The sequence below is a fragment of the Sinocyclocheilus anshuiensis genome, unplaced genomic scaffold, assembly GCF_001515605.1.
Source record: "Sinocyclocheilus anshuiensis isolate Anshui unplaced genomic scaffold, SAMN03320099.WGS_v1.1 scaffold85, whole genome shotgun sequence".
In the NCBI taxonomy this organism is placed as follows: domain Eukaryota; kingdom Metazoa; phylum Chordata; class Actinopteri; order Cypriniformes; family Cyprinidae; genus Sinocyclocheilus; species Sinocyclocheilus anshuiensis.
Window position 1 is genome coordinate 1602017 of NW_015536800.1, and position 12159 is coordinate 1614175.

The window sequence follows — 12159 nt, forward strand, 5'->3', positions numbered from 1 at the left end:
GGGTCATAGTCAGCATTTCTCTCCCTCCAAACACGGCGAGTCGAGTTAATGCCAAAGAGCTAAATTTTGGACTCATCTGACCACAGCACTTTCATCCAAGCCTTCTCTGAATCATTTAGATGTTCATTGGCAAACTTTAAATGGGCCTGTACATGTGCCTTCTTGAGCAGTGGGACCTTGCAGGCACTGCAGGATTTCCGTTCATTGCGACGTAGTGTGTTACCAATGTTTTGCTTGGTGACTGTGGTCATTAACTGCCTGAAGATCATTAACAAGCTCCTCCCGTGTAGTTCGGGGCTGATCCCTCACCTTTCTCATGATCATCCTTACCCCATGAGGCGAGATCTTGCACGGAGCTCCAGACCAAGGCCGATTGATGGTTGTTTTGTATTTCTTCCATTTCCGAATAATCGCACCAACAGTTGTCTCCTTCTCACCAAGCTTCTTGCTGATGGTCTTGTAGCCCATTCCAGCCTTGTGCAGATCTACAATCTTGTCTCTGACATCCTTTGACAGCTCTTTGGTCTTGCCCATGGTGGTGGGAGAGGTTGGAATGGAAGATACAGATTGTGTGGACAGGTGTCTTATACACCTAACGAGCTGACATTAGGAGTAACTTCTTAAAGTGACAGGACTAATCTGTGTTCCACATGGGCACATAACCAATCTGTGGGAGCCAGAATTCTTGCTGGTTGGTAGGGGATCAAATACTTATTTCACGCACCGAAATGCAAATCAATCTCTAACCTTTATATAATGTGTTTTTTTCTGATTTTTGTTTTGGTCGGTATTCTGTCTCTATCCATTAAAATAAACCTACCATAAAAATTACAGACCCTTCATTTCTTTGTAAGTGGCCAAACTTACAAAATCAGCAGGGGATCAAATAAATATTTTCCCCACTGTATTAGAGCCATGTATAAAACCAGTAGTTTAAGTGCTTTTCCTATTTTGTGTGCATTTGCATCAGATGAGGTGAAACTAATTGTGTGTTTAATCTGAAGGTGCCCTGATACCAACAAACCTTTGGGTTTGATGCTGCTGAATGGACTTACCAAGCTTATTAATGAATATAAAGAGGTATGAACGCATGCTGAACAATTTAGGTTTTAGTTGTAACTCAAATTTGGGCTTTTTCAGAAGTATCCGTCAAAATTACCTTCATTTATTATTTTATTAAAAGGACCCCAAACTACTATGTGTGGCCTATTCTGCTGTTGGAAAACTTTCAAGGTAATTTTATAACTAAATATATTTCAGTAAATAATATATTTTAAGTTTTATTTTATATAATGTAACTTTAATAGGAATTAAAATGTATTTTTCCCTTTTTCCTCATTGCCATAATAGTCGAATGCCTCAGCTTTTCACAAAAGACATTGCATTGGTACAGCAGTTTTTTGAGTCCATGTGCAAGGTTTGTTTGATATACATTTTGTATTGTAGTTATCCAGTTATTACTATGTGACCTGTTGTAAAAATTTAACCTAGTTTCTTTCTCACAATGGAAACAGGAGGATGCTGATGTGCGATTGGCCATTCAGGAGGCCTTGTCGATGATGGTGGGAGCATATGTTAATCTTCAAGGGGCACTCCTGAACCTATTGGAAGCACTTGTGGCTGCATATATCACAAAGGTTTGTTATTATTTCAAGTTGCCTCATTACAAGCACCTAGAAGGAATAAACAAAAATGTCAACACTAAATATGAAATTACACAACTTTATGATATATAAGGAATTTAACTCATTAATTCTTATAAGGGAATTAATCATTCATTTTATTTCTAGCTCAGGTTTTGAGAGGAATCGAATCTGAAAATTCGAGGTCAACCTGATTAAAACTGATTTCAAATTTGATATTTTACACTTTATCAGCTACTCGTCCTGCGAGACGTTAATGTCAGTGTATATTAACAATTTGACTATATGTATTTTCCCTGGCCACGGGTTAATACGTTCTTTGATAAGTTATACGCTACGAGCTAGGTAGCAAGATCTTGGCAAGGTTTGACTTTAAAATTATACGACACCAGACAATGATTCTTTATAAATGAAACATGAATTTATTGGCTATTCTAAATTACATTGACCTAAGCTAAGACATACACATACACACACACATACATACAGTCTCTGAAGAATGAAAATGATGTTAACGGAGTTCTGAGAAGTTCCCAAAGTTCTAACTCGTTTTCACGAGTGGTTTTAAATTCAGCCTGAGAGAATTCATAAAGCAGAGATTTGTCTTACGTTTACTGCTCAATTATCAATTCAGCACCGATTTCAGCATATAGAAGGTTTTTTTGTACTTGCGTTTTGCTGAAATCTGAGAAGCGGAGGGTTTCCTCGTTGCCTGAGGGAGTCCCGGCTTTTGATAGGTTGCTGGTCGGGCGTCTGGCTGACGTGGTTTCTGGGAATTCCCCTCGGAGATTGGTTGGTTTCTTGATGACGCAGAGGCTTGAAAGTCGGTTGCCTTGGGCACGGAGAGTGATGTTTGGAGTTCTCCTGAGAGTTCCTTTGCTTGGCTTTAGACTTTGAAGTTCGGCAGTCGCGGAGTTTCAACTGAAGTGTTTGAGTTTTGGAGTCTCGCTCGTGATGTTACGGCATGGGAGCGCTTCGTAGCGCGGTCACCATGGCGAAAAGCCAAAGGTCTAGAGAGAGAGAGAGCGAGCGAGCACTGTTCAGGGAGTTGATTCAGTGGCATATCAGTGTCCGTTCATGATAGAAATCTCTACAGATACAACAAGTTATTTAACCCAATTTTGAGTCTATGCATAAATATAAAATAAGAATAAAAATTTACAGTGTGTAATGTCCTGTTGTGTATGGCTTTGTGTTAGCCGGAGGTACAGGTGCGCCAAATAGCGATGAAATTTGCCAGCACAGTGTTTGCTCCTGATCATGTCGCCTCTAGATATCTCTTACTGCTTGCTGCAGGAGATCCGTGAGTATACTTACACTTCCTGGAGTTCTTTCAAGTTTTCAATTAAGCGTTGTCATGAAAGATGTACATCATATGGCCTGTGTCTTCAGTCGTGAGGAGGTGTCTGGGGAGGCTCGGCGAACACTTAGGTCTCTCCCCTCTACGAAGACAGAGAAAGAGGGATCGAGGCCCATGCCGTCATTCCCTGAGATGGTCAGCTACATCCACGAAAAGGTGTGGCATTTTGATTTGTTAATGACTGAGTTATAACTGGTGTGTCATGACCCCAAATGAGTCTTCAGGTCTGTTCTGATGCTAAATGCAAATAATAAAATGCAAGTAACTATATAATCATGCATCTTTAAGCACCCCAGTTATGGCCCAGTCTACAAATAAATATGGGTTTGTTTGCATTAATGTGTTTTTTGCTGATCCCAGTGTGTTTTGTGTAGCGATTTATTGGCAAACCAGGTGAGAACTACCAGCTTATGTAATATAGAGGCTGACACTTTGTTATTTTGTGTCATAGGCTGCTCAGAGATTGAAGACTCCTGCGAAATACATTGTTGGGACTTCCACGTTGCCTTTTAATCCTGCCACATTTGGAGAGGTAAACTGACAAGTCTTTAGATTTAAGAATTTTTTCAATATTTTATTTAATAAACATACAGCATGTATTTTCACTTGATCATATGCTCTTTTGTTTCCACAGATAGTTCTTTATCTGAGAATGTGTTTAGCTTATAGTGCTGGTGCCACATCCACATCTCAGAGCCTGATGGACATGCAAGATGATGCTCCTCTTATTGGACGCTATGTTCAGTCGTTATTGTTCAGTGAAGCTTCTTCTTCCTCAGCCACTAAAGGAGGGGAGGCCAATCCAGTTCATGTATACATGAACTTACTGCAACAGCTGCTGTCAGCTGTAGGAGGTGAAGAGTTTGCAAATTATGGTTTCTAATATGGTTGGGCAGTAAGATTATCTACATTTTGGGTATACTTCATATAAATAATCTATTTAATATGTAGAACTTAATCTACAGGAAATGGATGAAGTGGATTATTTTAAATTTATTTTGTTGTGATCGGATGATGTGGCCTTATTCATTAATACAGGTATCCCAGTGATGTACTGTCTCTTGGAAGTGGTCTCTGTGTGCCCAGAGAAACTTACCCCCAACTTTGTAGACAAAATCGACTGGATTAAAGTAATTATTATTTTACATTATATTTCTATTACTGTCAGTAATTGGTTACACTTTATTTGAAGGTGTCATTGTTACAGTGTAATTATACCTTTAAGTACTGAGTAATAGTAATTAACTATATGTACTTACTATATAATTAGGTTTAGGATCAGGGTTTGGCTTAGGGTTTCTTGCATGTAATTATGCATAATTTATTGTTATTATAAATAGTAGGTACACATGTAACGTGTAACAAGGACACCTTAAAATAAAGTTACCAGATTTTTTTTATTTTTTTTTTAATTAATTACTTTTGTGTGTGTGTGTGTGTGTGTGTGTGTGTGTGTGTGTGACAGTGGAGGCTTTAACATGTTACGAAAATGTTTGATTTTAGAGAAATTTTGAAAAAATGTATCACAGTTTACACAAAAGTATTAGCACAACTGTTTTCACTATTGATAATAAAAAGAAGTTTGAGCTCAAATCAGCACATTTAGAATAATTTCTGAAGGATCACGTGATACTGAAGACTGCTGCTAAGAAATCTTACTGACCCCTGACTTTTAACAGTGTATTTTATATTATATCCTCTGGAATGGACACTTTGAGTATTTCTGACTATAAAAATGTAATTTTGTTAATTAATTATGTTTGCTTTGCAGGGCCTCATGAACACCAATAAAGAAGATATGCGTGAACTGGCAGCGCAATTGTACGCCGTAGTTGTCTCTACTATGTCTGGAAATGAACTTAGAACTGCTGTACAAAACCTGATTAAGACAACTAAAGACACACATGTATGTGTAAAATAATGTAATATGTTTTTTTTCTAATTTAGAAATTTATCACATTTTTAGAAATGTATTAGTTTTTTTGTATCAATTAATTTATGTATTTATTTATTTTTTTAATTTAGAGTCCTGAGACTCAGCATGGTGCCATCTTGGCTCTGGGCTACATGGTGGGCAGATACATGAATAAGAGGCGGAGCCTAATGCCTACTGAGCCCACGCCCAAAGAAAATGAGGAACTAATTGCTATGGCCACAAAAACCATTGGTATGTGCCTTTTCACGTAGTGTGTTCACACATGACACTTCTGATATTGGGATGCTCTTGAATAACGCCGTGAACGTTTGTTTCATTAGTTAACTATTGCTGCAAGAAAAACTAATTATATTCACCTAATTAAACAAATAGCTACCAATGTGTTTGTCTGCAGGTTCGTTTTTGGATAGCGAATCTCCTCTGTTGACTGTTGCTGCTGTGACAGCATTGGGAGAGATTGGGCGTAACAGCGTGTTGCTGATACCAGCGGATGGAAATGGCTTCACTAAACTCAGTCTAGTGGATAATCTGCTTGCCAGGATCCCATCTGGAAAAGAGACTGGCAAGGTAAAACGAAATTCACACCCGGAGAGAGAGAATGATTTTAGTTGTATTATTGATGTTCGCATTCTTCATCCAAATAAGCGCTTCTGCATAAATCAATTTTCAAACTGTTTCCACAATGAAATTAAGGCTTTTTTGTTTTATGGTACTGATCATCTGCTGTTTGTGTTGTCAGATGAAAGAACGGGCCATCCAGACTCTTGGGTTCCTGCCAGTGGGAGATGGTGAATTCCCACACCAGAAGAAAATCCTGCAGGGCCTCATGGATTCAGTAGAGGTAATATTGTGAGGCTCTTCATGACACATCACATTACAACTTTCATTCGTTTAAAATAAAGTACAAACAAATGAGACTGTTTATTGTGGATTATAAGTAACATATTATTTACTATGTGTAGGCCTACTTATAGTTTGTTTTATCTAGGGCTGTCAAGTGCAAGGTTATTATAGTTTTGAATTTTTTAATTCGTTTTCAAATTTGCTATAAAATTCAGTTTAGTTTTTATTAGTTTCATTCATATTTTTGTTAGTTTTAGTTTAGTTTTTATTTTGTGAACGTTTTTATATAGTTTAGTTTCAGTTTTAGTTTCAGTTTTAAAGTTGAGCAGAATTAACAGATCACTTCCAGAGCGCAGGCCAAAGACAGATGTAGGCATAAATTAACCTTAGTGAGGCAAACATATAGCGACACAAAATTAACGCATGCTGAGATTGATTAGATAGTAAAAGTATACAAATATACGCCAAAGAAAGCAGTCAAGCCTGTTTTACTAAATTAATCTACACAAGTTGCGCTTAATGTCATATCCAATTATGTGTGTTGAGATATTTAGTATGAATGTAGCCTGATTTGGTTGTCTTTTCTTATTTAACCATAATCATGATATTGTAACTGTGGTGTCTTGCTCACTTTTCCGTGAACAGCCGTGCATAAATCAAAACTGGGACTAATGAAATTCAATAATAACGGCAATCGCATTTAACAGTAAAGGCTTATATTTGAATGTTCTTTTCATTTATGAAGAATTACGTTTTAGTCTTAGTTTTAGTTTTAGTTTTCGTTTACGAAAATAACCTTGGTCAAGTGATTATAATTTTTATTCTTATTCTAATTAATTACATGATGTGCCGATTAATTAATCAAATTAATCTGCTTGCCACTTAATCGCATATCAATTCTGGCTGAGATTTAGCCCACAAAAGATCATGTAAATTAATTATTTTGTGAAAAGAGAAATCATTGAATAAACATTACAAAAAAGTAGCTTTAGAAAAAATATTTTGATTCAACATAGAAAAAATTTTATTTTAGTATTTTTTATTTTTTTTTACATATTTTGTCTTAATGAGTAAGTCGTTCAGTCATTCATTCAACCGATTCGTTCAAGCGACTGATTGATTTACAAATGAAGCATGTGACTGTCTTTATGAATGGGTCACTAAATAATTGGCTCACTCAATTCATTCAAAATGTGGATTCATTCAGTAAAAAAAACATAGTTCTGTGTTGCTCAGAGACGCACACCAGTTCTGCTGTGGCTTTGTTTGGAACTATTTACATTATATTGGCAAATTTAAGCAAAAACAGACAATACTGACAATATTGTGTCTAAAATGTAACAATATTAACTTCTTGTTTGGAGAATTGTAAAATCATATCACGTTTGAGATCATGCCGATATTCAGGGGGGAAAGCTGCACACTTGCTCGTGTGATATTGCTAAACTACAGTATATCATATGATATAAATATAAGACAAAATTCCATACAAGGGCATATCTTAAATTTTAGGGGCATATAACTGGATTCGTATAGACTACATCACTTAATCAGTCATCATCCCGCCTCATTTGTCAGCAACTGCATGCAAAGATGCTGTATCAGTCTGGGCAGTTAAATGCATGAATAACTTAACACATTTTTTTTTCTTTTTTTTATTAATCACACTTAATTAACACTTCAAATTGACAGTCCTACTTTTGTCAGCATAGTTCAGTGAATTCATATCAAATAAATAACACGAGGAGAAAAAAAACCATGAAAAAACATTTGGCCATTTCTTATTGTAATATGTTTGTGTTGGGTTTCTTTAGGCCAAGCAGGTGGAGCTACAGTTTACTGTGGGAGAGGCTTTAACTAATGCTGCTATAGGAAGCTGCTCTGGAGCTGCCCGAGATGTGTGGACATGCACAGAAGACCAATACTGCCCTCCTGACAGTAAGTATGTGTGAGAGATGGAGAGAGGGAACTGTGTGCTCAGATGGGGCTTGAATCTTTTTCACACTTGTCTTAATTGTGCAAACTTGTCTTTTGGGCAAGTAAAACTGTTTGCCTGACTGAAAATATAAAAAATATTTGGGGCAACATTGGACAAGGCATCAGGAATATAAAGTAACTACACGTTGGGTTTTGGGCTCATTTCCATGTAGATTATTTACCGTTTGGATATAAATGTGATCCCCTCATGTAAATTAGACGTCATGACGATCAAGTTATAAGGTAGCAGTTTTCAATGGCTTGCCTCCAATAAACATTTTATAATTTTATGGTTGCCATTAAAGGAAATACTCAGTCTGGTATCCCAGAAATCACCACTCTGTTACAAAACTGAAACAATGCCAGTGTGAAAGCACTGTGTGGGCCTGCTAGCCTGAAGAATGCTTTTAGTTCAGTTGTTATATTGTAGATCAAGAAGTCTCTCTCTCTCTCTTTCTCTCTATATAAATTATATGATGTGCCGTTTCTTTTTTATCTTCTTATTTTTATTTTTTTCAGATGTGAAGAATAATGATATAGTGCCCTGGGTGTTGAGCTCTGTCTTGTCAAAATATATACCAAGTCCAAACCCTCATGTTCGGCAGGCTGCCTGCATATGGCTCCTGTCTCTAGTCAAGAAACTCAGCCATCACAAAGAAATACAGGTAAATGCATGCACAAATGCACTCCCAGTCTCATTTACACACAAAGAAACATTGACATGACAAAGTATATGTTCTCTCTTTGTCTGTGATAGTCTCATCTGAAGGAGATACAGACAGCCTTTATTTCTATCTTGTCTGATCCAGATGGTGAGTCACATACTTATGATACTGCTCTTTTAAAGGTCACATCACATTTTGACAGTATATAAAGCCGGGGAGCTTGTGGGCAGGTTTGATGGTGATGATCTGTGTGTGTAGAACTCAGCCAAGATGTGGCGTCTAAAGGACTCGGGCTGGTTTATGAGCTCGGAGGAGAACAGGATCAACAGGAATTGGTATCAACCCTTGTGGAAACTCTCATGACTGGTAAAAGGTATTAAATAAAACAGCTAATTACTAATTAGATTCAGTTCAGTATCTGAACTTTTATTTTTCAGTGAGTTACATAACAGAATATCGTGGGCTCAATGTGCATTTTTTGCTCCCGACTCGTTTGATATCTGTGAGATTTTATGTTTTTAGAGCCAAACATGACGTCTCAGAGGACACTGAAGTCTTCCAGGGGGAGGCACTTGGCAAATCACCTGATGGGTATGTGCTTCTTTTAGTTCACTTATATTTCATATTGTTTAGAACTATTTTAGGGAGTACGACTTCACAGATTTGAGAACTAAAAAATTTTATGAGATTACTAGAGTGGATGTTTTCTTTCATCGTATATTGTTTTGATCTTTTACTTTGGTAGACAAGGACTCTCCACCTACAAGGAGCTCTGTGCATTGGCTAGTGATCTAAACCAACCGGATCTTGTTTACAAGTTCATGAATCTTGCCAATCACCATGCCATGTGGAATTCCAGGAAGGTAAACTGTATTAACCATAATGTGATTGTTTACGACTTGGTAACTTATGGTTCAGAGCCTTTTTCAATAGCATGCAATGATCGTTGACTCTTCCTGTGCTGTAGGGAGCAGCATTTGGGTTTAACATTATTGCAGCCAAAGCAGGTGAGCAGCTGGCTCCTTTCCTGCCTCAGCTGGTTCCCCGTCTCTATAGATACCAGTTTGACCCCAACCTGGCCATTAGGCAGGCCATGACTAGCATCTGGGATGCTCTCGTCACAGATAAAACCAGTGTAAGATATTATTATTATTATTATTATTATTACTCCGAATAATGAATTACACTGCTTAAAAGATATTAGGGACATACATTTTGTCTGTTTTTGACAGGTGGAGAAATATTTTAAGGAAATTCTTCAAGATGTAATTTCCAACCTCACTAGTAACATGTGGAGGGTGCGGGAGTCAAGGTAACGTGTCTAGATATGCTTGAAAGAACCTTGATTTCCTGCCGTCTAGATTGGGTTCAAATCATCAGACCCCCTTTTTTTTCCAGCTGCTTGGCTTTGAATGATCTGATACGTGGAAGACAGGCAGATGAAATCATTGACCGCCTGTCAGAAATCTGGGAGATTCTGTTTCGGGTTCTGGATGATATAAAGGTGAGAAATAAAAAGCTGTTGTATGTTTTGCAATGCTTTGTGTGTGCTTTGCTTGTGACCTGCAGCTATTTTTATTTGACTGTCTTATTTGTTTCCTGTTGTAGGAGTCAGTTCGTAAGGCAGCAGATCTGACTCTAAAGACTCTTAGTAAAGTGAGTTGCAGCACTGAACTCTGGATACCTCAGTGATTTTACACTCTTGAGACAGCACCGATAACTGACGCATGTGTGTTTGTCCAATAGGTGTGTGTGCGCATGTGTGAATCAACAGGTGCTGCTGCTCAGAGGACAGTGGCTGTGTTGTTGCCAACTCTATTGGACAAAGGCATCGTCAGCAATGTAACCGAAGTGCGCACTCTCAGGTAAGAAAGCATATATTTACCAGCCACATGCACACAAACACATTACATTTTATAATCAAAGTAAAAGTCTTGAGTATTGCTTTGTTTTAGTATCCAAACTCTAGTGAAGATCAGTAAGACAGCAGGCAGCCGTCTAAAGCCCCATGCTCCTCGACTCATCCCGGCTCTGCTGGAGGCCCTGAGCGTGCTGGAACCGCAGGTGCTCAACTACCTCAGTCTGAGAGCCACAGAGCAGGAGAAGGTGAGCAGCTCTGTGATCATCTACTCTGATATGGAGTAAACTAGGTGTAAAGTTTTATTTATATGGCGCTTCATACAGCAGAGATTCTTTCAAAGCAGCACAGTATAAAACAGGAAAGTAACAGAATCAGTGATGCAAACTTAAATAAATAAATATTATGAAATAAACAGTACATAAGAAATGTGAACAACAAAAAATAATAATAGTAAATCATTATCCGAATTTATCCAGACTGACAAATAAATAGACATATTTAAATGTGTATTTAATTTGTTTAAAATGTTAGTTACATATAATAATAAAATAAATTAAAGTCCCCCTGTAGTCAAAAATTGTATCCCTTAAAACTCATCTTTGATCATCAAAATTACATATTTAAATGTTTTTTCTTGTGAAAATAATTTTCTCATGCCTTAAAATAGCTTGAATGTAACTCTACACCCTTGCCTCATTTACTATACGTGGATCTATGAATATGCAAATTAGCCCCGCCTCCACTCAGTCACACCAGCCAGGGCCTCCTGATCCATGGATAATGACTGATAAAACTGCTTTTACTAGCGGACAACTACAGTGGATACTGTAACAGTCGTTAAAGTAAGTTACTTGATGTTGTGTCCTCAATGCCTTGAAGACTCGAATGCAGCCAAGTTTGTGATTCTTAATTCACGCCCGCGAGCAATGCGTGTGAAGTGCAGTCGCCAATGCGGGAGAGGTGGGTCTGACTCCGGGCTACTTTTACACTGTTGTCGCGGGTTATTATTTAAGTTAGTGATTCTAAATTCACATTAAACCACGGCTTCATGGGTTTTTTGCTCTATTTTATTTTTGGTTTTGTGCTGGTAGTCCTATTTGTATATTTTGTATGCGATCTCTATGCTATGATCTCCATGTGCGCCACGTTTGTATAAATGGAGAGAGGGATATGCTAATGATAGGAATCTATCCTTTGACGTGATTGGTTATTGAATTTTGTGACGTAGCAAACCGAAAAGCATATTAAAAACACCACATAGACAAATAAACAACATAAAAACTTGATTTTCACTACAGGGGGACTTTAAGGGTGGTATGACCAAAATCTTGTATAATAGTTATTTTATGTTACAGTAGTCATATATATTGCATATTGCAGTTTATTAACAACCCAGCGGTGTTTTATATGTATTACATAATAATTTCATAGTAATTCCCTCTTCCCTCATTAATCTAGTTTCTTCTTAAATACTGTATAGGGTTTTGGGGATGCTGGAGCCTCTATCTGTTTTGTTGTGTTGTTTCATCTTGTCTCGGTTTTGTTTGGTTTTGGATTTATTTAATTATTAGTTTTATCTTGTCTTGGTATTGTTTGATGTTGTGTTGAGTTGTTTTGTTATGTCTTCATTTTCTTTTGTTGGGTTTTTGATTTGTTTTTGTTTTTTTATTTCATTTTTGTTTTGTGTTTTTTTTTGTTTTGTTTTGTTTTGTTTTTTTGTTGTTTCATCTCACCTCGGTTTTGTTTGGTTTTGGTTTTTGATTTATTTAAATATTAGTTTTATCTTGTCTTGTCTTGGGTTTGTTTGTTGGGTTGGGTTTTTTTATGTCTTTGTTTTCCATTGTTTGGTTTTGGTTTTTGATTTTTTTTTTTTT

The 12159-nt window shown here is 37.1% G+C and overlaps 1 protein-coding gene across 1 annotated transcript in view; it reads left to right on the forward strand.

The window, feature by feature from the left end:
* Positions 1-12159, forward strand: part of LOC107656759 (proteasome-associated protein ECM29 homolog) — a 36284-nt gene that overhangs the window by 8455 nt on the left and 15670 nt on the right. The window contains exons 11-35 of the mRNA XM_016444706.1: positions 1005-1080; positions 1184-1233; positions 1351-1417; positions 1515-1637; positions 2843-2946; positions 3036-3159; positions 3455-3535; positions 3638-3857; positions 4042-4133; positions 4775-4909; positions 5029-5170; positions 5334-5506; positions 5679-5780; positions 7597-7720; positions 8279-8424; positions 8517-8571; positions 8683-8797; positions 8947-9015; positions 9170-9287; positions 9392-9559; positions 9657-9736; positions 9823-9928; positions 10033-10080; positions 10171-10289; positions 10380-10530. Coding sequence (XP_016300192.1) covers positions 1005-1080; positions 1184-1233; positions 1351-1417; positions 1515-1637; positions 2843-2946; positions 3036-3159; positions 3455-3535; positions 3638-3857; positions 4042-4133; positions 4775-4909; positions 5029-5170; positions 5334-5506; positions 5679-5780; positions 7597-7720; positions 8279-8424; positions 8517-8571; positions 8683-8797; positions 8947-9015; positions 9170-9287; positions 9392-9559; positions 9657-9736; positions 9823-9928; positions 10033-10080; positions 10171-10289; positions 10380-10530 — 2788 coding nt within the window. The remainder of the gene's footprint in view (positions 1-1004; positions 1081-1183; positions 1234-1350; positions 1418-1514; positions 1638-2842; positions 2947-3035; positions 3160-3454; positions 3536-3637; positions 3858-4041; positions 4134-4774; positions 4910-5028; positions 5171-5333; positions 5507-5678; positions 5781-7596; positions 7721-8278; positions 8425-8516; positions 8572-8682; positions 8798-8946; positions 9016-9169; positions 9288-9391; positions 9560-9656; positions 9737-9822; positions 9929-10032; positions 10081-10170; positions 10290-10379; positions 10531-12159) is intronic.